Source organism: Phyllostomus discolor, chromosome 5 (genome assembly GCF_004126475.2).
Source record: "Phyllostomus discolor isolate MPI-MPIP mPhyDis1 chromosome 5, mPhyDis1.pri.v3, whole genome shotgun sequence".
NCBI classification, from domain to species: domain Eukaryota; kingdom Metazoa; phylum Chordata; class Mammalia; order Chiroptera; family Phyllostomidae; genus Phyllostomus; species Phyllostomus discolor.
Window position 1 is genome coordinate 12,327,423 of NC_040907.2, and position 26,671 is coordinate 12,354,093.

General features: G+C 56.1%; 2 protein-coding genes across 2 annotated transcripts; both read right to left on the bottom strand.

The window, feature by feature from the left end:
* Positions 1 to 3,547: 3,547 nt before the first annotated feature.
* CAMK2N1 (calcium/calmodulin dependent protein kinase II inhibitor 1) lies at positions 3,548 to 6,808 on the bottom strand. The gene is made up of 2 exons (XM_028513719.2): positions 6,353 to 6,808; positions 3,548 to 4,883 (listed from the first exon to the last, which is right to left on the bottom strand). The coding sequence occupies exons 1-2, from the start codon at positions 6,516 to 6,518 to the stop codon at positions 4,813 to 4,815; spliced, it is 237 nt and encodes a 78-aa protein (XP_028369520.1). The 5' UTR covers positions 6,519 to 6,808; the 3' UTR covers positions 3,548 to 4,812.
* Positions 6,809 to 19,309: 12,501 nt separating this feature from the next.
* On the bottom strand, positions 19,310 to 25,923 carry MUL1 (mitochondrial E3 ubiquitin protein ligase 1). The gene is made up of 4 exons (XM_028512220.2): positions 25,641 to 25,923; positions 23,892 to 23,979; positions 23,388 to 23,508; positions 19,310 to 21,267 (listed from the first exon to the last, which is right to left on the bottom strand). Exons 1-4 carry the CDS (start codon positions 25,758 to 25,760, stop codon positions 20,538 to 20,540), a joined length of 1,059 nt encoding a protein of 352 aa, XP_028368021.1. The 5' UTR covers positions 25,761 to 25,923; the 3' UTR covers positions 19,310 to 20,537.
* Positions 25,924 to 26,671: the final 748 nt, after the last annotated feature.

Genomic DNA, 26,671 nt, shown 5'->3' on the forward strand with positions numbered 1-26,671 from the left:
TAAAAGTTTATTTTTTATTTAAAAGATTTTATGTATTTATTTTTAGAGAGGGAAGGGAGGGAGAGAGAGAGAGAGAGAGAGAAACATCAATGTGCGGTTGCTGGGGGTCATGGCCTGCAACCCAGGCATGTACCCTGACTGGGAATCGAACCTGCGACACTAAAGTTTATTTTTTTTAAATGACTCTCGTGTTTGCATGTCAAGCAAAACCAAGAGCCAGTTCCCTTTGGTTCTCTCTTGTTGTCACATTAAGGAGCTGAGCTGCCGACATCGGGAGGATCCAAACCCCAAGCTCCCAAACTCATTTCCATGGGAAACACCATCATTCTCAAACCCGAGAAAACACTCATTTCCTCACCATGGCACACCCCGAGAGCCTGGCACAGGCCCCTCTGTAAAGGCCAAGCTCCTCCCTTCCTGGGGCACAGAGTCATACCTGCGAGTTTCCATCCAAAAGAGGGAAGACTTCCAACAGTCTGGTTAGAAGGGAAGGGAGACTTCTCCCGACACTGCTTTGAAGAGAAAGCACACAGGCTTACTTAGGATTGAATTTGTTGGGGGTTTGGGGAGCCAATGGAGATAATAATAAGAAAGCTGTCTCCTCCACCCCCTACCCCACCCCCATGGTGATGCCTTCACTGCCCCTTAGTACCCTCGGGCTGCCAAAACCCATCTGCAAAGATCTTTGTGTGTCCAGAACTGTTTGCTAGGTCTTGAAAGTCCACCACTGGCACATAGTAGGCACTTCACATATGTTCACACATCAGTGGCTGCCATTTATTACACACCAGGCCCTGTGCTGGGGAGGAGAATGGGGTCCTGTTGGATTGTGTGGAAGGCATTTTGTCACCCCCATTTTGCAGAGGCCCAAAGAGCTTGAGAAATTGGCCCCAAGTCATAACTAGAAAGCATTGCAGAGAAGTTTCCAACCCAAGTCCTCTAAGTCCTAAATGCGTGCCCTGTACTTGCCCTGGCCATGCTCACGTCTGCCCCTTTCTGCCGGCCCCTCGGGGCCCCGGAACTCACTGCCCATCACCTGCAGGGGCTCCCCGAGCTCACTCCTTCCTCTGTGGCCTCCAGAGAGCAGTAATTTTCTAGTCTCTTTCTTTTAAAACTTAATTTGCCAATTTCCCCCTTGGAGGTGCTTCTTGATATTCCTTCAGGCTGTCAGCCTGGACAGGCTGCGGAAGCAGAATCCGAAGAGATGGATGCTTATTACAAGCATTCAATTAGTGGAGTTTGAGTAATGCAGCCCTGGGTGCTCCGTCCACGCACGGAGGCGGAGACCCCCTCCCCCACCTCCGACTACTAATGGCCTTTTTCGTATTTACTGCTACCGAACCAGATACCCTGCGTTTGGTATAATTTGCTATCTGCCCAGTCCCCCAAGCGCCTTCTCGACAAATGTTTACCCCAATGTTAGAGTGGATTTATAAGATTTACATTCCCTTTTGCTGAGTAGAGTCCTCAGGACAGGCAGGCTGTCTTCCCAGGCAGAGGACCCAGCCTTGGCCGACGGGATGGCCTCCAGCAGGAACATTTTAATACATCACTTATTAAAATGGACCTGGAGCCTTGGCCAAGGGCTCCCACGCTCCCCCCTTCCCAGCAGAGGGCAGCTCTGGGCCTTAGCTGACCACATCCAAGCCCTGCCTCCCTCTGACCCCTTCCACAGTTGTCTGCTGTGCAGAACAGCAGGGGAGCCCAGCCCCCAAACAACACACCGAGAAAAAGATCTTTAAGGCCCAAGGACAGTGGCTGCAGCTGGGACTGAACCTCAGTCTGGGACGAGAGGACTCTGCATCCCCATCCTGCAGCTCTGGCTCTGGGTTCGAGTTCTGCCCCAGGGACTTACTGGCCGAGAGACCTCATACAAGTTACTTAATGTCTCGAAGCCCTGGCTCCTTCTGCACAATCAGGGTACTTCGTGGGGCTGTTGCAAGTGGGGCAAACAGTCAAAGCTTAGTTATTGTGGATGTGGTGTCATCCTTTTAGCCCCTCTGGGGTGCCGATTTCCTCGCCTACTAAATGGGGTTCAGGGTGGTGGGTTTCCAGAGTTGCTGGGTCAATTATGGGAGACGGAAGGGAAAGCACTTTGAAGCTGCAGGGTGCTTTGATCAGAGAGGATCGATCACTCCTGGGTGCGAGCAGGACTGCCTCTTCCGAAAGGAGCCTTCCATATGGCTCCCGCGCATCTGGCAGATTGATGGTGCCCAGAAGGTGGGCCCCGCCCCTAACTCTCTGGGAGGCGGCCCTCAGCCGTCTCATGGGAAAAGCTGGCCTCCTGGACGGCTGAAGGCCCATTAGCTCCAACATGCTGGGGTTCTCTGGGGTCAGCAGGGCGCAGAGCCAGGTTCAGGGACAGGGCCATGCGCCTGGGAAAATCAATCTGGCATTCCCAAATCATCCCGGGGGCAATACCATCAGAGGCTTGCCCGCCATTCCTGGTAACGACTGATGGGATGACTGGGATGAGGAGCCCTTCGCTGGGTCCTCCTGAGGTCTGGGCCTCCTCTGCCTGGGCAGGGAGGCGACACATCACCCCTCCCCCACACAGGCCTTCTGCAGCCCCTCCCTCGGCCCCCTCCCCCACCCCAGGGCCTGTCTTACCTGATGTCTGAGTCACAGGCAGGCTCCCGTCACTGTGAGCTGTGTTGTGACTCCCAGGCTGACAGTTTTACAACAAACACATTAAAAGCTGCCGGCAACGGGGCTCCTGGATGTGGAACAGTCCAGGAGAAAAGACTCTCCCGGCAGCTCTTCAGCCAAAATCCTCCTCCCAAACCCTCCTCCCGCAGGGGCCTCGCTCTGTCCATTAAACTGCTCTGAACACAGCCAGGGGCTTTTCTTTCTTTCTTTCTTTTGTTTAATTAATAAGGCGAATTTTTAAGCCGTGATTGCAGGGAAACTGCACAGCGAGGAAGCCCGAGACATCCCAGGCTGTGAGCCCCAGGGGACCAGGCCCATCCCCCAACCAGGGACCAGTGAACTCAGGACGAAGGGGAGGAGGAGCCTAGCTCTTTGTGGATGGGTGGCCCTCAGTAAAGGACATGTGGACACGTGATCCTGAGTGCTTGATGGACAGGCTGTTGTCTTAATCCTCCCAACAACCCTGTAGCTGGAAGCTGCATTATCCCCACTTTACAGATTTGCAAACTGAGGCTCCAAGACACAAAGGGACTTGCTCAAGTCTATATAGTCAGGAAGTGAAGGAGCTGGGATTTGAATCCCAGTCTGTCAGCCTCTGAACATCGCTCTTAACAACTGTCCGCATCTGGACACCCCACCAGGGATGGCAGGAACCACCGGGAAGCAGGGAGAGCCCCGTGAAAACCCACATAGGGATGAACTTGCTCTTGGGGATGATGGCCTTGACTGTCCAGCTTGTCTTTCCTCCCATCTGAGCCCCACCCACAGTGCCCTCCACTTCACCTTTTTGCTTCACAGACCAAAGCTACCCTTCACTCCTTCCTGTATGCAACCAACAGGCGAAAAGCAACTCCCCCTCACCACCACCCTCAACCAAAGCAGAGAAGAGAGAGGAGTGAGACACAGGAACAGTTCTTTTATTGTATTGTACATCGGAGAAATAGCCCTGTGTGCTGGTTAAAGGTGCAACATACAGAATACCGAATTAAGAAAAGAGGAAAAAGGGAAGGGAAGAAACCTCTTGAGGTCCAAAGTTGCAAACAAAAAAATGGTAAAAGATTTCCTCACGCAAGAGGCATTTTTGCAAATACCATGCAAAACAGGCAGCTGGTGTGCCTTAAGAGAACCCCTATAAATAACAGAAAAGACACTCCAAGCATTCCTTTACGTGGACTCAGAGCACAGGGAAAAAGAAACCAAAATGCCTTTGGGCATTTCAAGATATTTGGCACTCTTGTGATTACATTTTTTTTACAGTCCATTAAAGAGAATAAACTGACACAATATTAGAGGGGGAAACAGGCTGCTCACACAACGGACTGCAGAGAGAGGTTAGAAAAAGCTCAAGCATTTTTTTCTTTGTTTTTTTTTTATGGTTTTTCTTTCCTGACATATAAAATGTGTCCATTTGCATTAACTTGGGCAAACAGCTTGCAGCAACAAACACAAGCTTTACAATTCATTTTAAAATAAAACGAGGATTCTTTCTCTGTATCATTCCTCAGAAAAGTTCTCTTCTTGTTTTAAACACCATTCCTGATAACTCTGAAAGATGACCAAAATAAAACAGAATATCTCTACCGATCACTGTGTGTGTGTGTGTGTGTGTGTGTGTGTGTGGTGTTGGTACATCCAAGGATAGCAACATAAAAAAAAATAAAACTTAACAGCATTTCACATCCAAGTGCACAGAATAAATTTTGCAAGATTAAATAATGTAAACATTGGGAACAGCCAAATCAGCAAAGAATGCCAACACCTCCAATCACCCGGTGTTGCTGCTTCATTATTTCAGTGGTTCGAAACCCAGATCTGAATTGCGCAATATTCACTGTATATAAAAAGAAATGGATATTAACTTGGACAAATAGCTGCAACTGAGACTTCTTTTTTTATTTCCTTATATGTGTGTATATAGTGATTCTGTTATTTTTAAATTTTTTTTTTAATTTTTGCAGAGAAGCCCAGAGCCTTCCCCTCCTCCTTCTCACGCCTCATCTGTCTCCCGGCCTGACACGAGATACAGGTTGTTGATTTCATCGCAGGGAGCGAGCTAGTAATAAATTTCAAAGTGCTTTCTCGTTTTCATGCTCTTTTTGTCAATAACCGTTACCGCCGCTCTTAACTCTTTTTCTCTCCCTTAACTCATTGTCTTTAGGGGAGTTAGACACCAGGGGGTGCCTTGTCTGTCATATTTTTCAGCACGTCATCAATCCTATCATCTTCAATAACAACTGCAAAAAAGAGGGGAGAAAAGGAAAAGTCAGCGAGCTGGGCCTCGCCAGGGGTCTCGGAGCAGCCCGGGAGCAGGGGGGAGGCTGGGGACGCGCGGGGAAGGAGGGCTCCTTGCGCGCGCACAGCCCCATCCTTGTCGGCCTCTGCCCAGGGTCCCTCGCCTTCAAACCACTCCCCCCACCCCCTGGCCGTTTCCCTGCTCAGTTCTAAGAAAAGGAAACAGAGAGGGCGCAAACCCCGCAGCCCAGGCCGTTTCCACCCCACCCAACGCACCCCCGGGACGCATTTATTTAGAAACAAGGCTCCAGGGCCGAAGAGGGAGCAGAGGTCTCCGGGCCGAGATCTCCCGGGCCGAGGTCTCCGGGTCTGGGACCCTCAGCGCTGAGACTAGTCGAGGCAGCGCAGCGCGTGGAGGGAGAGCGACGCCAGGGGCCGGTTCCCACGGCATGCAGCCGATCCAGGGATCTGGCCTCGCCCGGGCAGCCCGCTCCCGGGCAGCCCGCTCCCGGACTCGTCCTCTCCGCTCTGCCCACCGCTGCAGAGGTCAGAGCCTCCGCTCGCCGCCCGCCGGTCCGAGTCTGCCTCGCATTGTGTCCTCCGCCTCTCTCGCCATCTCGACCTAGCCTTGCTTTCCTCAGTCCCTCCTCTGTCCCTCCTCAGTCTCTCGGCGCTACCGGCACCCGCCGAGGTCTCTGGGTCCCTCTCCGTGTTGGGGGTGTCGGTCGCCCTCTTTGTTTCGGCTGCTTCCCTGCCCTCCCCAGTCTGGCGTCCCCGCTCGCAGTCTCTCCCGCTCTGGCTCCCTCTCCCAAGCTTTGTCTCAGTCTCTGCCCATCCCGGTCCCCACCCCCAACGGATACCCCCCCACCTCTGCGTGTCAGTCTCTCCCGGCTGCTGCCGGCCCCCCTCATTGTCCCTGCGCCTCTGGAGCCCCCCTTCGACCCATTCTGTGTCCCGGTCTCTCCTGGGCTTTTCCAGCTCTCGCGCCGAGCGCCCAGACGCGGGCAAATCCCCACCCGCTGTCAAGTCACAATGAAAACCCTGAAAGCCCTTCGTCCTCCCCGCAGGAATGGGGTCCTCTTCCCGCAATTCCACACGCCGTCCCCTGGGGAGTCCTGGCACACCCCCACCCCCGGTGACGGAGTGAGTGCAGCTGCGACCCCACTGCACAAAGGGGGGGTTGAAATAAAAAAACAAACTTTGGCGCGGGTGGGGTCCTGGTGTAACCTTTCGGCCCTCCCTGCAGCTCGAAGCCGCCACGCCCCCTGGGTGACCCCACCGGGGATCAGGCGGAGCGGGAGGGATTCCCACGGCCCACCGGAGCCGGACCCGCAGTGCGGGATCCCCCAGTTCTGCTCGAAGGGATTCCACTGGGTCGGAACGGGCTCCGGGTGCGGGGGAACCCCGAAAACCTCCGACAGGCCCCAGTACCCGAGAAAGGGGGTGTCTGGGGAGGAGGCCGCGAACTCACCCCGCTTGCTCCGGCCGATCTGGCCCAGCTTGGGCGGCCGCTTGTTCTGCCCGGCGCCGAAGAAGTTGTTGGTGTCCTGCAGGCGGCAGGAGAAGATCTGGCCCACGTCGCCGCCGTCGCCGTAGGGGCTCAGCTTCTCGTCGCCGTAGGGCAGCACCTCCGACATGGTCGCGTCCGGGGGCTCCGCGGCGGCGCCTCCTCCGCCCGCGTCCCCGCCCGCGGCGGACAGGGTCAGCGGCGCTGGGGCCGGGAGCGGCCGGCCGGGGACGGCCCGGGGGCTGCGGCGGCGGCTGGGGCGCCGGCGAGTAGAGGGGGGACACCGCTAGGGCAGGAGAGCGCAGCCTGCCCGAGCGACCCAGCGAGCGCCCACCGCCGCGCTGCGCCGCGCTCGGGATCTGCGCGCGAGGGGCTGCTGCTCTGGCAGAGGCCGGCAGGACTCACATCCTCGGCGCGCTCGGGCGCGGGGCGGGGGGCCGGGCCGGGCGGGGCCGCGAGGGGGGAGGGGAGGGCTGTCCCAGCGAGCCCCGAGGGCGCGGGGCCAGGAGGGCACACTCCCGGAGCCGGCGGGCCGTTCCTGCGGCGAGTGCGGGCGGCTGCAGCGCGGGTTCGGAGAGGCTGACTGGGGAGCTGAGAGCGGCGGGGAGGCGAGGGGCGGAGAAGGAGGGAGGCGAGGGGGGAGGGAGGGCAGGAGGTGGGTGGGTACCGGGGGAGGGGGTGAGAGAGCAACCGAGAGGGAGACGGGGATAAAAACAGAGACCAAAAGAGAGGGAGGGAGGCAGGGGAATGGACAAAAAGAAACCGAAGAGAGAGAAAGAGAGGAAAGAAAGGGGGGAGGGAACGACGAGATCAGGATCCGAGAGGCAGAGGCAAGAAAGGAGAGATGGAAAGGGAAAGAAACGGGGTGGAGGGAGGAGAGAGAGAGAGAGCGAGAGAGAGCGCGCCAGGGAGGGAAGGAGGAGAGTGAGCGAGCGAGGAGAGAAGAGGGCGGCTGGGACTGCGGAGCCCGCCCGCCAGCAGCGCAAGCCAGAAACGCCGGCAGCGGCGGCGCGGAGGGGAGGCTCGGGAGGAGAGCAGAGAGGGCGGGGGCGCGGGGGCCCGGGGCCTCGGGGAGAGATCCCTGGAAGCCGAGCGACGTCACGGGGCCGCGCAGACCGGCCGGGCCGCGGCCCGCTTCCTGCCCCCGCCCCCAGCACCCAGCGCCCCGCCCGCCCGGGGGGGGCCCCAGCTGGCCCCGCCCCGTCCTGGCAACCTCCGCGCGCCTCCTCCCCACCCCCGCGCCCCTCCCGCCGGGTGTTTACCCGTCCCGAGCCGGTGCGCGGCTGCTCCGCGCGGGACCCGCCTGTCCCGACCCGGGGGAGCTGGTGGGAGTGGGGCTTCAGGGACCGGGCGCGGGCGGAAGATTCCGGGGAGGACAGGTGGATGCCGTTCTCTGCCTAGAGGCTAGATGCTGGAGCAAAAGGTCTGAAGGCACCAAGGTGACCTGCGGACACGGCCTCGCCTGCCAGCCGCAAACCGGGGAACCCCTAAACCCCCACCCCACTTGCGCCCCGCTTCGGAATCTCAGGGCCTAGCCCTTTCGGCCTCACCACACATTCTCCCTCCCCTATTCCATTCGCCCTGGAAGGCCCGGCTCTCTGGCTCCCGCGGGGCCTCGGGGTGGAGGCTGGTGGGGGTGGGGGGAGGAAACGGGCAGCCCCGCCTCCCGGAGGAGAGGGGAGCGCCTCATTACGCCGGGCTCGCCCGGGATGCCCCGCTCTCAGCGTCCGCTTCCTCAGCCAGGGACGTCCCCGGCCTGCAGCCCTCTGCCCTCGGGGACCTCCCTTCCAACAACATCCAAGAGTCGTTGGGAGGGCCTGTGGCTTCTGAGCGGAGGAGCGAGGTCCCTGATCCCAGGAGGGCAACTGGGGCAGCCCCAGCGGCCCGGAGACGCATCTGCCAAGCAGACAAACTCCGAGAGGGCAAGGTGCGCGAGGAGAGCTCGTTATCCTTGCCCAGGGCACCTGCTCTCCCCCTAGCGACTGCGTGCGCTCCGCGGCACCAGCCTGAGCACAGAGAGATGCAGCCGTCCCTCGGGGTCACGCCACCTGCTGCAGGCAAGGCTAGGAAAAACATCTAGGTCGCCCTGGCGAGGCCTCCACTGGCTCGACCTGCGGCCTCGTAAGAGGTCCCATCCGTGAAGGAGTAAGCTCGGCTTCACTCTCTCCTTAATCCTAGAGCTCTCAGGGGCGGGGAGGGGGGCGCTAGAGGGAGAAGGGGAGTTGGTGATAGAGCATGTGGTAGAGAGAGGCTGCCGGAGAGGAGCCCGCCCAGCCTCCTCCCCAAACTGTGTTTAAAAGTCACCTGACTCCAGAGACCAGACACCTTGGGGGTAAAGGGGACGAAGGGGCTGACAAATGGGACGCACAGGCCAGGCAGCAGATGGAATGACGGTGACCTTTAGATTCAGGCCTGGGTCTGAGTGCCAGCCCTGCCGTTTGCGAGCTGTGGGACTGCGCGGGTCCTGGCCCCTCTCTGAACTTCCATAATTTCAGCCAAAAAGTGGGGTCTGTGGTCGGGGATCTGCCTGTGTGCCTCAGGGGACTGTTACGAAAACAAAGCATCAGGCTCTCAGCGCCTGACCGAGAGTGGACGTGTCCTAAACATTTGACAAATGACTTGGAAATGAGTGAGGAAGAGCAGTAGCGGTTCCTTCATTCCCGTGTCAGAGCCACCGGAGCCAGGCAGACCCACAGAGATGGCCCAGCTCGAATCCTCATTTACAAATGGGGGGACCGAAGCCCAGAGAGGGTGGGGGCTTGCCCCAAACCCCACAGCTTGTCAGTGGCGGAAGCAGCAGGTCTCTGGCCTCCCTGTACTCCTCAAGGCCGGCCATCTGTCTCCAGTCATTACGGCTTTCCGTGTCTGCTTCGAGGTTAGCACCAGACCAAGTGCGGGAAGAGAAAGCAAAAGCAGAACAGGCAGGACGAAGAAGGTTACAAGAAGCAGCTCATACGTTTGTATTGCGCTTTCTGTTTTCCCCCAAAGCATTTTCACATCCATTCCTGACCTTGCTTCTCAAAGTAAATAGCTTTTGAGGTAGAAAGGGAAGTGACGTCCCTGTTCAACGGATGTAGCAGAAAGAGGGTCCGTGACCTGCCGAGGTCGCAGGTTAGGGATGGAACCTGGAGGAGCCACTCTTCCCAGCTGCAACTCCAGGCACCTGTAGGGGAGACCCCACCGTGGCGACAGCATGGGGGGCAGGGGGGTGGGCCACCACACTCATCTGCCCACCTGGCCCCCTCCTTGCTGCGGAGTGATGAAGCGGTTCATGCGCTGAGCGTCTGCCACAGGATCCCCGTGGAGAAGGCAAGCAGGAAGGCACAGAGACGGCGGATGAATCCCTGCACACACAGCCAATGCAAGGAAGGAGAGAAGCCGGGCTTTACACCCCATCTGTTTTCATGTTTACCTTGCCTTGTTCCCATGAGGTTAATCGTGGCAGCAGCACACCTGGCTACCTCAGCACCCACCCGCTTGGCGAACCCCACACCGGTCCCAGGCATACGCTGCTTTACGGATAGAAAAGCATCTCCAGGGCTATGACCTCTTTAGAGACTTCCACTCAGAAGCTGCAAGACTGGGTTGGCCAGGCCCATTTTACAGATAGGGTACTTGGAGGTTGAAAGTGAGGGCTCCAAGGTGACACAGAAGTTCTGCCCCGGAAAGCACGAGTGCAGGTCAATGAGCCATCCCTCCACCGCCATCACCATCACTCCCACCCGGCCCCCTTACAAAGGTTCCCCATTTCCTCCAGCCTTCAGGGGGCCTCCCTTCGCCCTGGAACCCCAGACCTGGATGCAGGCACACCCCGGGGCTCCATCCTTGCCTCCCCCACCCCGAAGGGGGCCGGCTCAGATGCCCAGGGCCGTGTTGAAGAGGCCAGGTCCAGATGGAGGAGTGGGCCCCATGATGCAGGAGTGGGGGCTGCCTTCCCACCACCCAACAAGGCGGCCTGGCAGTGCCGGGTCTGGCACGGGAGCCTGGGGTGAATGGGGCAGCCTCCCCGTTCAGATCCCTAAACTGTCATTTTCTAACTCCGTGACCATTTCACCTCTGTGTTCCCCAGTTTCCTCATCTGCCAAATGGGGACAATAGTTGTTCCTACTGGACGACATGTCACAGGGAAGGAGACCATACATGTACCAAATGCAGGAGGTCATACCTGTATCAAATGCTGACATGCAGTGTGCCCTCAGTAAATGAACTTACCATCATTAGCTAATGGCTCTGAGGCCTTGAATAAACCGATTCTCTCCTCTAGGCCTCTGACTCTATATCGTAATTTGGGAAACTTGGAGAAACCCCCCCCTTTTTTTCAGCTGCAAAATTATCCAGTTCTCCTAAATCTAGTTAAAACCTGCTTGAGGTAAAGGTCGGGGACCGGCTTCCCCCTCAAACCTCACCCCATCATTTTGCAGAATTGAGAATGACAGGACTGGACCACCCTGTGGGCTCTTTCAGCACAGTGCTGGCGGGGTAGGAAAAGAGAGGTTCTGCCCCAGGGGTGCCCTGTCTGCATGGGGAAACTGAGGCACGGGCAGCAACATCAGAGACCTGGAGAAGAATGGCTGTTGGCCACCTTAGCCCTGATAGGGGGATCCGCCAGCAGCTTCCAGCCAGGGCCCCAGATGGGTGGAGCCCTGGGGATGCTGAGCCTAGCTGGGGCAGGTCACCGGCCAGCAGGGAAGGCCAGGTGCAGTGCTAGTGGCCAGCTGGTCACCTGCAGAGAGGATAAGTGGCCTCCCAGCAGGGGACCACCACTCTGAGCCAAGGCTGGGGAAAAATTCCCTCATCACCACCCCCACCCCCCCCAACTCAGTGACCGGAACCTGGGGGCAGCCAGCACCCCACACACCTCGAAAGGCAGGGCCTCTGCCCCCAGAGCCGCACACATGACACAACAGCACAAACACTCGCAGTGGGAGAAGGCACGTCACCTGACTAGAGGTGACTCAGGCCTGGGGCCAAGGAGCAGCCAGAGAAGGGTCATCCCTCTGTCCGGCATTCAGCACACACCTGCAGAGGACGTCCCCCAGCACGACTCAAGGAGTGTTAGCTTCTTGTCTTTGTTTAACCACCAAGACCCTTTCCTTAAACGAAAACCTCAAGGAACCCCAAGATAGAGGATCTGGCATAAATAACGCCCCCCCTTTTTTTATTATTACAAAATCATAAGCATGTAATTCTGTAACATAGCAACACTCAAGCAGACCGTTTGACATTTTAGGTGAAATGTTCAAAGTAAAACTATAAATTATGACACCCATATTCTTACCCCACCAACCACACTCAAGCAGGCCTCACTTCTGCCAGACCCTGTATAAAACATAGATAAAGGGCAAGCCTCTGGGGACATAAGGGCTCAGGGACCCACTGTTTGGGTTCCCTGTACCCCAGTTGGTCCCCAAAGGGTGTTCAAAGAATGCCCAGAGTGCTACATGGCTCAAAATGTGCAACCACCTCCCATCACAGGTGGGGAAACTGAGGCCCAGACGGAGCATGGTAGAACCCAGGCTTTCCACTTCCAGTCTGGGTCACACTGGGTCACAGTGCACACTGGAAGTTCTATGGGGGCGGGGACTCCAGCAATGCATAGGCAGAAAATAAAATGTTTCAGCCCTGGCTGGCATGGCTCAGTGGTTAAGTGCTGGCCTGAGAACCAAAGGGTTGCTGGTTCAATTCCCAGTCACATGCCTGGGTTGCGGATCCCTGGTGCAGGACACAGCAGAGGCAACCACACATTGATGTTTCTCTCCCTCTTTTCTTCCTCCCTGCCACTCTCTAAAAAATAAATACATAAAATCTTTTAAAAAAAGGTTTTTTTTTCCCAACAATGAAGCTACTGTGTTTCTTTAAAATAAAATAAATAAATACAAAGAAAACTTAGAAGAGCGAGGACAGCTCAGAACCCCGAGAGAGCAGCTCTGCCTATACCCCCCGACCCAGGATGAGCCGGTGGGAGGCGCTGGGGCTCCGTGTCACCCTGGAAAACAATTGCCCCTCTCAGCCCCAGAAAGGCCTGGCACCACGGCGCTCTTCTGTGTCCACGTGATCCTGGGGCAGCCGAGGGCGGGCATGATTCAGTCCCATGGACAAATGCTGACAGCTCAGGAGGCTGGGAGTCGTGGTCTGGCTCCAAAGCCCGGCCTCTGAATACCGCACCCAGCCTGTCCGGTCCCTCCTGTCCAGGGCTCCCAAGAGGCCTGATGTCCCCTGACCAAGGAGCCCCTGACCTTACCAGGGCAATCAGCTGAGCCAAATCCTGACCCCTGAAGGGGATTAAGGAGGAGAGGGTATCTTAAATTCAGAAAGGGCACCACTGCCCTCGGATCCCAAATCTTTACCACCAACCACTGTTGAGAGCGTGCCACGCCCCAGGACCGTGCCAACAGCCGCACAGGTATCCACACTCACAGTAACCCAAGGAGGTGGCTGTGGTGGTCACCTCCTTTTTCTGTCATCCATAAGGGCTCTGAGGCCAGCAAATGTGAGTGACAAGCCCAAAGCTGCACAGTGTAAGGCAGGCAGCCGGTCTGTCTCCAGGCCAAGTTCTCAACTGTTGGGTCACAGCGCCTCCCTGAGGACGGCGGGAGCCAGGAGACCAAGGGCAACCTTCTGATCTCCACACATTGGTTTACCCACAGGAACTGAGGGGTGTAGATGAAGGGGTCTTACAGGTTGAGGACCTCTCTGGGAGTCTGGTAAAGAGAATCCATCCTTTTCCTTCCCCCAGACACAGAAAATGGCATGCATGATTTCCAGGGGACCCCAGAGACCCCTCACATGAAGAACACAGGATTGGATCCAATACACGAAAAGGAAAAGGAAAGGGAAAAGGAAGGAAAAGGAAACAGTCCCCTCCAGTGTCCTCTGACAACCAAAAGGCTTTTAACACCTGCAAGCCCGTAGGCGGCAGAACCAGTCAAGGAGGCCCCCTCCTTGACTCTCCCCCAAACCTGGGGTCAGGCCTCTGGGGGGCTCGGCCCTGAGTAGAAGGATGTGGCCAGGAACTGGGGAGCCAGGTTCCACCGAGGGGACTGTGCACACCTCGGGACCCTCTGGTTCCCATGTGCTGTTGCGGGAACAATTTCCCATCCCACGGATGGGAGGTCATTTGATGTCCATGGGAGGACATCGGGCCTGTGAGGATGGCAGGGCAAAGAAGAGTCCTTTCCCATTGTACAGTGGGGACCAGCGAGTGCCAGACGGAGAAGATGAGCTGCCCAGCTGCAGACAGAGCCCAGACGGAGACCCCAGCTCTGCCGACAGCCAGCACAGTGGAGGCAGGCGACAAGGCCTGAGTTAACTGCAGCTCCACCCCTTCCTACTTGTGTGGTCTGAAGGCAGCCGCCTCACTCTCTGAGCCAGGATTCCTTTCAGAGGTGACTAGGCCCGCCTCAAAGGGATGTTATGAAGATCAGACGAGGTGCTGATGGGGTCACTCTGATAAGAGCAGGGGGGCAGCTCCACGCCTCGGGTCTCCCCACCTGAAGCCCTCTGGAGCCCGCAGGAGTGGACAGAAGGGCCCTTTCTCCCTGGGAAAGGACCTGCCTGTGCAGTAGCAGGGGTGGAGAAGACTGAGGAGCAGCCCTGTGTGGTCACACAGGCCCTCCCGGTGCCCTGCCAGGCCCTGGGCTGGGCATGGGTCAGGGAAGCAGGGGGAACCGGTCCAGGAGGGCAGGTGCCAGGCACGGGTGAGAACGATGTGAGGAGAGACAGACTCACAGAAATCGCATAGCATCGGAGGGGAAGGCAGACCCACGTGCAGAGGAAGAGACTCTTCCACAGACTCAGAGGCAGGACACAAACAGGGCAGACGAGAGGCAGAACTGCCGAGTGCAGTGACGTCAACGCCCAGAGGCAGCAGAGGGGAGGGAGGAGCTCGATGCCCGGGAAGCAGCGCAAAAGGCAGAGACGGGACGGAGCAGAGGAGAGCCAGGCTGGACCGGGCCTGACTGGGCCAGGCTGGGCCAGGCAAGGAAAAGCGGAGCTCCTCCACTGAGGAAAAGCTTCTGGGGAGATGAGCAAAGTCTATGCCACACAGTTTTTTTAAGCGCCCTTTGCCAGTGTGAAGTCATTTGGGTATTTTAAGAACATGTGATGCATTATGCATATCTCGTTTTTGTTGAAGGAAATCATGGTTAGTATATTTAAAGATATGAATGCCTGGAAAATTATAGGGGGAGAAATGTGGGATATTTTTGCCCCCTGAATTTTCTGGGTTTCTCAAAACTTTCACATCTGCACCCAGCTTCCCGGGGAGTGGAGCAGAGAGAGGAAGCTACTGGAGAGAAAATGCCTGCTTCCTGCTTCTCCTCTCTGCAGGCTGTGCCCAGCTGGACCCGCGGTCAGCAGCCCAGGGTCCTCTTCTGCCTCGGCGCTCAGGACTCCGAGGCCTGTTCCCCATCCCTCAAGGAAGAGAAAATTGCACAGGCCTTTTTGGAAACACGTTCTCAGCTTCTCCTCCACGTACCGCGCCCCACCCCCTCGCCCCCACCCTGTCTGCTTCAACTATGGGGGCGTGGCGCCACCTGGAGGCCATAACAGGGAATGCAGCATTAGGAGGGATTCCATCACCAGTCCTGGGCGGGAGTAGAAAGAAAGAAAAATTCTGAGCCAGTTTACTGCCAGCATGTATGAAGCCCCACACTATGAAACACCTTAAATATTAAGGAAGGCTGACAGGGGTGGGATGCCTGCAGTGTTGGCAATTTGGACATTAATATTAGTGCGACCTCATGTGTGCCCCTGTGCCCCCAGCCCAGAGAATATTCAGGTTGGAGATCCACAGTGCCTGGCACACTAGGTGCTTAGTAAATGCTTGTTACATTCAGCTGTGGCCTGCAGAGCCACGGCCCAGTCCTGGAGGGAGCTGGATTTGAGGTGCCTGGTGTGAGGCAATGGCTCCGGCAGGGTCAGAGGGTAAAGAGCAAGAGCTGAGGTTCTGGCTAATTGCCCTCACCCAGGCCTGGCCCGCCCCTCCGGCCAGCGCCCCTGTCACCGGCTCCGCCTCCTGTGCCCCATTCTCGGGGAAGGAAAGTGCCAGGTCCCTCGGCTGGCGTCTGGGAGAGAACAAGGCAGCTGCCGGGGAAGAGACTAATGAGCACTCCGGGGAGCGATTCAGGACATCATACATGGAAACTTATCTCATTCAAAATTGATAAGCGAACACTATCTAATTAGAGAGAATGTGCTGAGCTCCCTGGCTTTCTGCGGACATGGTTCTGGGGCTGCGGCAGGCAGCTAGCTGGAAGAGGGTCCACATCTCTCCCACCAGCAGCTGTGAGGGGGGCCTCAAAACTGCCCTCCCTGGCCTCTCACCCACCTGCTCTCTCAGCCACATGCGAAATACCAGAGCTGAGTGGAGCCTGGGAAAGCGTCTCATTCAAATCGCTCCTTTTACTGATGGAACTGAGCCCAGAGAGGTTAAATCACTCCATTAAAATCACACAGCAACAGAGCCAAGACCAGAGAGAAAGCCAGCCTTTGGACTCCCAAGCCAGACCGCTTAGCACCACGCAATGACACCGTCCAGACCTCACGGCCTCGGGCCCTCAGAGCTGTAGCGAGGTCAGTGCACACGGATGTTTCTCTGCACAACCTATCCACCTCAGCCTCCGCCCTAAGAGGGGTCCTTCCCTCACTCCTGAGAACCGAGTCATGGCCCAAAAACCAGCTCCCACAGGCAGCCTTCCAGGATTGTCTGCCCGCCCCCAGTCTATTTCATTTCCTAGTTTACTCATTTATTACACGTAGATCCAGTGGTTAGGGGCTTGGACTCTGGAGTCAGACTGGCCAGGTTCAAACCGTGTCTCTCTCATGTGCCTGGGCAACACTGTGCCTCTCTGGGCCTTGATCTTCTTTTCTCTAGAGTAAGAATAATACAGGCACCTGCCTCAGGCTGAGGATTAAATATCAATCACGTACAGCACTCAGCAGGTACCTGCAGAGAGCAAGCACTCGAGTTAAAAAAAAAAACTCCAGTTAGTGTATAGTGACAACCTAAAAATTGTCCTGGAGAATAAGATACAGTTTTCTGCCCAAGACATGAGCAGTATGGCTAAGAGCAGGAATAGACCCTGCCTGGGGTGGCTCAGGGGGTTGGACATTATCCTGCAACACAGAGGGTCACCAGGTCGATTCCTGGTCAGGGCCCCTGCCTGGGAGCATGCAAGAGGCCACGGATCGATGTTTCTCTCATGCATTGATGTTTCTGTCCCTCTTTCTCCTTCCCTTCCCCTCTCTCTGAAAATGAATAAATGAAACCTTTTTATTTTTAAAAGAAGAGCAGGAATAGGAAGGCTGTATGACAGACAGACTCTCGGATGTGAGGCATCTGCCTTTGTGGGGAGAGTCAGGCAAGGTTTTCTGCAGGAAACACAGCTGAGTTGGAAAGGGTGAAGCGGCATTAGCGAGAGGCAGGGCCGGCGTGGCACATCTAAGGACTCAACAGCTGTGCAGCTGGGGCCACACACGTGACACAGGAGGGCTGCGGGGAGGCTCGGAGAGGGGGTCAGGGCCGGGCCAGAGGCTTCGTGTGCTGTGGAGGAGCCAGGGCTCGGGCCTGGAGATGACAGGGAGCCTGGGGAAGGGCTTTAAACCGAGGGACGAGGTCAGGGTGGTGTTCTAATTAGGCCATCCTAGGTTCTGTGCTGTGTGTGTTCTCTGCCTGGCTCTCCTCCAGCCTCGATCTACCGCCCTTGGTTGGTGCATTTTGAATAGTCAGGGACTCTGCTTAAACCAGGTCCGTCTTGCAAGCCCCTGCCAGCTCCCCTATCCTGTGAACCACAAATGGCACCAGCAAGCTCAGTTGCCACACCTGCCCTATAGGATGCAAAGACAACCCTGACCCTGTGAATGCAGGCCCTGTCTTACTCGTGTTTGCACCTCCAGGCACAGAATGTGCATTTAGCAGACGTTTGTTAGATGAATGAATGCCCCTCAATGACATGGAGCCTCCTGGGAGCATTGCCAAGGCCCATGGGATCGCCAGCATTGGACCCGCCACCCGGCCAGGGTGGGCGTGGCCTAGGACCTGGGCTGTAAATAAAGGGGGTCTGGGTGGCCGGGTTCTTCATGCTGTTTGCTTTCTAGTGTTTTCCACGTGTTGTTTGCCTCTCCAAGTTTTCATCATAACGCTCAATGAGCCAGGGTTCCAAAGCTGCCTCCCAGCTCCTGCTCCCCCAGGACAAGCTAGGGGATGTCAGCCTGCAGCAGGTGAAACCAGGGTGTCACTGGTGACTCGTGAAGTGCCGACCGGCTGGAAAAACAGTGTCTGTAATACTGGTATTTGCTGAACAACTTTCTTTCTTAGCCTCTCAGGCTTCATGTGATAAAAAGGCCAGGGGCGTAGGCTTTACAGTGAGACCTTGGCAGCCTCGCACAAATCACACAACCTGTAAAACGAGTAATACAGAGTAACACAACCCCTGGTGTTTGCCATGTCTTTTTTTAAGTCCTCCTCCAGGATATGTTTATCGAATTGTAAAGGGAGAGGGAAGGAGAAACATCATGTGAGAACCATCGGTTGCCTCCTGCACGCGCCCCCCACCAGGGATCAAACCTGCAACCTCTTGGTGCAGAGGACCCTCCCAGTGACTGAGCCAGCCAACTCAGGGGCCAACGTCAGTCTTAGAGAAACAATGCCGTGAGGAATTTCACCCCGTCCGGCTCAGGGTGTGTGGCTGGCTGCAGGGAAAAAGTCACCCCACTGAGCCTCTTTTTCTCACTCGTGAAGTGGGGCAGGGACAACAGGGTGCGCTCTGCAGCAGCCCAGGCATTAATGCACACGAAGTGCTGAGCACCAGCGTCCCAACACCCACCGGGGGCAGCTGTTCAGTTCAAGGTGAACCCTGCCTGACGCCGGCCGCTCAGCACGCGCGTGACTGGGCATCAGGGCTGGCTTGGCGGGCGGGCTTCCCCTCTGCCCCACCACTGTGATCAGATTTACTGATGAAATCCACGCTGCGGGCTGAGCTCTGATAGATCACCACACAACCCTCCTCCCCTCCCCTCCCCCCCCCTCCCACACACACTCAGGGGGTTCACCCACCCTCTACTAGCACCCAGGCCTCCTGCACAGCAGCTGCAGACAGGACAAGGAAATGTGGAATGGACGAGACACAGGGGCCAGATGCTCCCAAGACCTCAGGGGTCATCCCCACGGGCCACCCTCTCACCCCGCCCCCCCGCCCCCAGGGCACCGCTGGGTAAAACCAGGGTCTCCCACCTCCCTCAGCCCTGGCAAGTGGCTTCTCACTTCTGCCTCTCCCTCCCCAGCAGCGCCCTTCTCGTCACTTGGGGAACAGCATGCTGTGGGATGTTCCTGTGAGCACTGAGGGAGTTAGCAACCCCCCCCCGCTGGTCGGCAGGGTGCTGGACGAGGGGCTTTGGAAACAACTTGGAGTTTAAAATCGGACCCAGCACTTAACCAACATCGTGCCCTCGGCCAGTGACCTTCCCCCTCTGGGCTTCCTTCCTCATCTGGAAAATGCAGCTACCCCGGCCAACAGCGGTTTGGGGAGGAGTAACTCAGAGTTCAAAAGAGCACATGCCAGTGGGAGGGAAATGCTGGTTTCCTCCCTGCTGTTCCCCAACACCACACCCCACCCCGCTCTCTCACTGCCGCTATTCAGCTATTCCGGACTATTCCGGACGTCAGAACAGGTTCCTTCGGGCTGGACCCAGTCTCAGGGAGGCCAGGATGGCCACTGGGGGCTGGCCAGAGACTCCTCCCCTCCCCCAGGCCTCAGCCCCACGAGGCTGCACCCGATCCACAGGAGCCCCAAACCCAGACAAGGAAGAGACAAGGTCTCCAGCCCATTCTTTCTGGTGGGGTTTGATTCCACCCCAGGGGGGGGGGGGGGCCTCAGCCTATCGGAGGAACTCTGATGGACAAAGCAATCAACAGGCTACCACTTGGTTGTAGCAAATTTAATTTGTGCTGTCCACGCTAGACACTGCATAGAACTGGTGTCAGCCCCCTGAGAGCACCCGCCTCCCCGCACAGAGGAGGATCGGGGGAGAGTGGACATTCAGAGCCACGGAAGGGAGACGAGACCACTCAAGTGGCAAGCGAGCCCCCCCCTGCCCCCACACTCGTCTCACGAACTCGAGCGGGGCAGGAGGGCCGGACAGGAACGGAGGAAGGGCGATGGGATCGTCCCTGGGGGGTGTCGGCTTTTCACTGGGGTGTGGGGAGCCCGGAAAGGCTCTGTGCGCAGGATGCTGGCTGGTGACTTCTGGGCGAGAGCCTCGGAGAGGGGCTGAGCCGGCCAGGCAGCCCAGGCAGCAGCGGCATTATTGCTCTCAGCCGGATGCGAGCCCTTCCCAGCTCACCCAGGGTAGGGAGAACCAGAGGCACCCGGCAGCACCCTCGGGCCTCGCAGCTCCAGATCGGCGTGGGAGCCTGCTCGGGCGGCCCTCCCTGTGGGGCAGTGGAGGCTCTAGGAAGCTGCAGCCAAGCTGCCCTGTGTCCGCCACTGCGAGCGACCGCTGAACTGACCACCATTCCAACCGTCCTTTCAAGTGACCACTCCTCACTCTGCTGATCAGAGTTCCATCCTTTCCGGAAGAAGGCAGATGCTGGATTTCACGTTCTGTCCTGACATACGCGTGCACGCGTTTAGGGGGCAAACAGGTACAGGGACACAAGTGACATGTCCAGGCTGACAGTTTTCCCCTGGGGTGTAAGCAAAGGGAAGACAGACCGGACAGTCTCTGCAGAGGCAGCTCTGCGAGGCACACACCCCGTGGAGAGCCCACCGTTGCCCCCCCTCTGGCTGAGTCATTCGAGGCTCAAGTCCACGAGAACCGAAGACTCCCCAGAAAGGACCTGAAGACACAGGAACACAAGAGCTGAAGGTCACTGGCTTTGGCGTAAGCGATGAGGCGTCCTCAGTCACACGCACACTTACCGGGGCCCTGCCGTGGGGCCTTGAGGCTCACGCTGTGCTGGAAAGGGCCCCCTCTCAGGCCAGAAAGGCCACACCCCACTGCTGGGGGCGCGGGGTCTAGAGAGCTGCCCGCCTGCCTCCCTCCGTCCGTCACACAGCTGCCCCCGCCACTGCTCCTCTAAGGCCTAATGATAAAACTCCTTAAAAGGGAGAGGGTTCGTTTCCTGTGGAACTGTGGGGCTGCAAGGCTGTTAGCTGTTGTACAAGGGGACCACCCGGGCGATCTCCCGCCTGCAGATGGGGCAGCGCTTGGGCTCCGGCAGAGCGCGGTAGCACTCGGTGCAGCAGCAGACGTGCCCGCACTCCAGGAAGGCGCAGGACTTGGCACTGCTCAGGCACACGACGCAGGTGCTCTTCAGGCCCTCCCTGTCCTCGGGCGCGGCGCGGCCCAGCAGCTGCGCCTCCCGCTCCCGGAACTCCTGCTCCATCTGCTTGAGGCGCAGGCGCTCCTGCCACTGCAGGTACTGCTTGCGGAGGATGAAGAAGAGGGCGGCGCACGTGGCGAAGCCGAACACCAGCATCAGGACCTTCCAGAGCCTGGCGCTCGACTCCTGCCGCTGCAGCAGGCTGTCGAAGTCCTGGCTGCTCAGGTAGTACTGCAGGCCCTGCTTGGGTGGCTGCAGGCGGACGGAGTTGTGGTCCAGGACCAGCTCGCCCACCCCCGTGAGGGTGGCCCCGACCTTCAGCATCTCCTCGGTCTCCTGGATGCCTTTGGGCCGCTCCCCACTGATGTAGTGGCCGATGACGTCCGTGAAGGACTGGACGGAGGGGTGGAACTTCTCGTACACGGTGTCCAGGCCCAGGTCCATGGCGTCCAGGGGCTTCAGCACTCGCACAGCCACATCCACGCTGTCCTCGTGGGGCACCAGGTCAAAGGGCACCGTGTTGGTCCTCTGGTGAATGATCTTGGAATAGTCGTTCCTAAAACAGCAAGAGAACTCAAGGTGAAGTGAAGGACAGCGCAGGCCGCACGCCCAGGCAGGGAGGGGCAGGAGAAGCCTGAGGGCACAGGAAGGGCGAGACAGAAACCACCGCTGTGCAAGCGCCCCAGGCTCTCAGGGTCTCAGGCGGTGTCAGAGGGCAACAGATACCAGCACAGATCACCTCTGCCGTTTATTTCCTCTTCCACTTTAAAATAAATCTCCGGCTCTCTAAAATGTTAAACGAGAACTACCACACGCTCCAGCAGTCTCACTTCCGGGTACTGCACTGAAACCAGGTTCTCGAGCTGAGCCCTGCAGCCCCGTTCACTGCGGCGCTGTTCACAACAGCCGAGACACGGAGACCACACAAGTTACAGGGACCCGGTCCGTGTAGCAACAGCGAATGTAGCTCAGTCCTGGTTCAGAAAACCAACAGGCACGGGGCGGCACACGGGAGCCTGGCCCGCAGATCAGCTTTCCCCCGGGGAACCTGGCCTGCATTGTACCTAGGCTGCTTTGAGGCTTGCTTTTGCTAAAACTCCCTCACCCTGAGTTAAGGCAGCAAATGCTTACTGCATGTCTTCGAAGTGACTTCCTAAAGTCTGTGCTAAACCTCCCAAGGATGGACTGTAACCAGTTCGACCACTTTCCCCCTTACATTTGCAACATCCTTTTCTTTGTTACCTGTAAAAGGTCACCACCTAAAGCAAACCTGTGCAAAATGAATGAGGACCTCCCTTGATGTAATGCTCCCAGAGAAGCAATGAAAGCCTGTCGAGGCAGGGGTCGGGGCCCTCTCTCCCTCAGAGCGTGGCCATGCCGTCCCTTTTTCTCCACAGGACTTCTGCAGTCTATATGAATTTGTTCATCACATCCACAACACCACGGACACCGCGGGCCGGAGTCCGCATCAGTAAGTGTCCATCAATGGACACGTGGATGAAGAAATGTCACACATGCACACACTGGAACACTAGTCGGCATAAAAAGGAAATCCTGCCATATGCAACAAGGTGGCTAAACTAGGAGCACACTATACTAAGCAGACTAAGCAGCTCACAGCAGGACAAATATGGCGTAATTTCATTTATATGAGACATCTAAGACAGCCACACTCATGGAAACAGAGCGTGAAATGGCAGAAGCCAGGGTCTGGAGCGGGGGGGGGGGGGGGGGGGGGGGGGGGAGCAGGAGCTGCTGCTGAATGAGTATAAAGTTTCAGTTACACAAGATGAACACGTTCAAGAGGTCTGCTATACAACTTTGGGCCCATAACCAACAAATACTGTATTGTTGCACTTAAAAATTTACTAAAAGGGTAGATCTTGTGTTCCGCGTTCTTACCGCAATAAAAAATCAAATAAAATAAATATAAAACAAAACCCCACTAGGATCATCTAGAAAAATGGTGCTCTACTAAACAGCTAAATAATCTGCAAAATTGTTTTAATAAATATTGAAATCATTGATCCATGCCACAAATCAGTAGTTGCAGACTTCAGTGGCCATACCGACGTCAGGCCCCCTAACCTGGAAACTCTGGTTTGGTGGGTCTGGAATAAAGCCCAGGAATCTGCATTTGCACAAGATGCCTCAGTGACTCTGAGTTAAGAGGTCCTCAGGCCACACACAAGATTATAATCAGCCCTGGCTGGGTATCTCAGCTGGTTAGGGCACTGTCCCAGTACGCCAAAGTTGCAGGTTCGATCCCTGTTCAGAGCACATACCAGAGAAAGCCAATAAATCCATAAATAAGTGGAAAAACAAATCAATGTCTGTCTGTCTCTCTCTCTCTAAATAAAATCCATCAATAAATTTTTTTAAATGAATTATTATCGGCCCTGGCTGGTGTGGCTCATTGGGTTGAGTACCAGCCTGTAAACGTAAAGGTGGCGGGTTCAATTCCCAGTCAAGGCATATACCTGGGTTGCAGGCCAGGTCCCCAGCAGGGGGCATGTGAGGCAACCACACATTGATGTTTCTCTCCCTCTCTGTCTCTCTCCCTTGCCCTCTCTCTAAAAATTAATAAATAAAATATGTTTTAAAAGAATATTATCAGAATTAAGAACCTGGAGAAGCTGACTGCCAGGCTCGGGCCCACGGGGAGAGGCCACATACCAAAGGTGGGTGGTGCGGTTCCACACCATCTTGTGCTCCTGAAGCGTCAGCCGCTGGATCACACCCTTGCAATTGTCCACAAACTGGCTGTTAAGCGTTTCTTTAACAGCCCGAACGGCTCCTAAACGGAAACAAATTATTTTATTTCTGAAGAATTGTTCTGTCCTTCCCTTTAAGGTAAACTAAGTTTTTTTTTTAGTTTGAGCTCGTTTCATTAATCAAAATGGTGAAACTGTCATCCCCCTACGTTATGTCTCGTAGGCACTCTTCCAAGCACGACCACAGCCCTGTAAGAGGTGGAAACTGTTTTCGAGCTGGAGCAACAGAGGTTCCGAAAGGCTGGGTGATTTCCACAAGGTCACACTACAGCGATCCAGGTCTTTCTGACCCCAGAGTCCAAGTTCTGGCTCACTGCCCCGAGGATACAAAAGGCCCTGAATACCGGCCAAGAACAGACTTGCAGAACAGGAAGTTACTTTTCCTTTCACCAATAAACAAACATACCTTCGATGACAGCATAAGGCACACATTTTCCTGGGGCTTCTGAAAGGATACTCTTCAAGTCTTCACCCAAGTGGATTCTTTTAGCTCCCTAAGTGGAAACAACATGTTAAACTGACTGTTGAATACTAACATGTTCGACCAAACGCAAAGGGCAAAAACGAAGGCGACTGTTTACTTCTTCCGTGTAAACAGAACGAGGAAACCCGGCAGGAAGGAGACCACGGGGGAATCAGACTCCAAAGCTGTGTCCCCGAAGTTTTACCAAACAGGCACGGGGCAGTGCCTCCCTGTGCCACCCACAGAGTGAAGAGGCCACAATCTTTCTCCAGTTAATGGAAGCATACACTCCTCATCTTAATTTCTTAGTGAAAATTAAGAATCAACTTGCATATTGCACACGATCGGGAGGGCTTATGTGTAAAGCACCTAAACGAGTTCCTGGCACTTGGCAGGGGCTGGAGGAGGAGTAGGTATTACCACCACCTGCCTTTATGAATTCCCACTCTGCCTTACACACCATCAGAAAGGAGTGCCTTAGCTTTCCAGGGCCGGGCTCGCCTAGCTGGTGCCAAACACTATTCTACTTTCAGTTTCTCTTTCTTCCCTCTCACACTCAGGTGAGCATGGCGACATCAGCTGCTATCTTCCCTTAATAACCCCTCGTCCTCCCACCCTTTCCAATTCAGAGTTTCCAACCCGCTGTGCTTGGGAACCAAGCAAGCCTGCTGCTGCTGTATCAAAAATATGAGAAAAGTAATACAATTCATAAACACTTCCTGAGCATCGGTGTGCCAGGCACAGTGCTGGGCGCTAGGGATTCAGGGAAGAATGAAGAACAGTTCCCACTTTCAGGGTAATCCCATCAACAAGTCTTAAGGATGCCAGATAAGTAACCCCTGGAAAGGAGAGGAGACACTGGATTCATATTAAGGTCGATCTAAGAGGAAGCCACTGCTCCATAGGCAACGATGAGAGCAAGGTCAGTAAGCCTCCTACACTGTGAAGATCATTTTAGAAGGTAACGACTAACACAGTTTATTTACTTGTTTTACTGTTTGTCTCCCTCCACTGGACCATTAGACTCTAGGAAGGGTAGGACCTTGTTTGTCCCGCTCACTGCCGGCCCCCTGGGGCGGGAACCGCGCCTGACACAGAGGGGCACTCAGTGTGCATCAGCCCAACAAACGGGCCCTCGGACCTGCAGTGCAGCAGGCACGGCTCTTCCCGGAGACTCCGGCAGGGTCTCCCTCATCTCCCCCTGGGCTCCGTCCCAATGCCCCTTTCTTTAAAACAGCAAACCTTTCTCCAGCGTTCCATTTCCTCTCCTCCCTACATGACTCTGCAGCACTTGCCCCCATCCGGCATGCCATCTGAGGTGTCTATTCGTCGTCTGTCTGCTTGCAGCAGAACAGAATCTCCATGAGGGCAGGGCTTTTTGTCTGTTCTACCATCGCGACATCCCCCGTGCCCGCAGCTTAGCAGGTGTTCAATATGTATTTGTCGAATAAAGTACTGAAGTCAAAATGCATTCTGAGTCACAGGAGGAACTTGTGAGAAGCAGCCCCATGAAGCAATTAGGACGAGGCCTGAATTCTGATCCCAGTTCCTCCAGCGGGTGACCCCCTCCCTTAGCCTATTTCCTCTTTTGGGTAGCGCTCCGACGGTGGAGCGGCCCAAGGCGACCTGTGTGCCCCCCACTGCCGGGGGCAGAGATGACCCGGCTGAGGCCAGGTCAGCTCCAGCACTGACCTTGAGTTCTTGGGCGTCCCGGGCCTTCTGCCGGTACACGGTGTACAGGATGGCGGTGACCACAGAGCTGCTGCCCAGAAGGATGAACTGCACCAGCGAGGGCCGTCCTCCGTTCTCCATGGCTGAGCCGAGCCGGGCGTGCAAGAGGAGGGTACACGGAGGTCAGGGCCCGCGACCCCAAGCGTACACCGCCCTGGACTTCCCTCCACACCAGTCACCGATCCCTAGGAAGGCCTTTCCCGGAAACCCGCATCCGGGTCGCCAAGCGATGACGTATGCCAAACAGGAAGTGGGGGGTGGAGAAAAGCTGAAGGCTGTGTTGCCAGAGTGATCGCCTCCAGGGGCGGGGCGGGGCGGGGCGGGGCGGGGCCTTTCGAAGCCTCTGGAACCTGGCGTGGGGAGTTTTGCTGGAGCTGAGCGGTCACTCAGGGCTTCTTCACTCGCTCGCTTTACACACAAGACACACGGACCGTACTTGACTTGCCCGCGTCTCCCTGATCCCGGTCCCGTTGACTTCCTGGGGTTATTGAGTTGTTTGATGGGTTGTTTGATGTCTCCACCATTAGATTGGGAGGAAAGAACAGAATACACAATAAACATTTATGCATTTATGCTTCAAAGCAAACCTTGAGACTCGGATTACATTCTCCCACTTTACAGATGAGAACCCAGGCCAGAGTGGTTAGGAGATGTGCTCAAAGTCACACCGCCAGTGAGAACTAAAGAGGAATTTACTGGACTCCAGAGCTGTTACTGCAAGAGGGCAGATTATATCACCAAAGTAGTCCCTTATTCTGCCATCGCTGCATGTAACAGCGTATTGTTTATTAACTACTAATTACAGCTACATTTACTGAAAGTCTACTATGTGTCAGATATTATGACAAAAAGCTTCACAGACGTCACACCATTTAATCCTCACAGCACAGCTATAAAGCAGATTTCAGAGGCTCTAATAGGTGTGAAATGGTTTCTCATTGTGGTTTTAATGAGCATTTCTTTAATGACTAATGATGTTGAACATCTTTTTA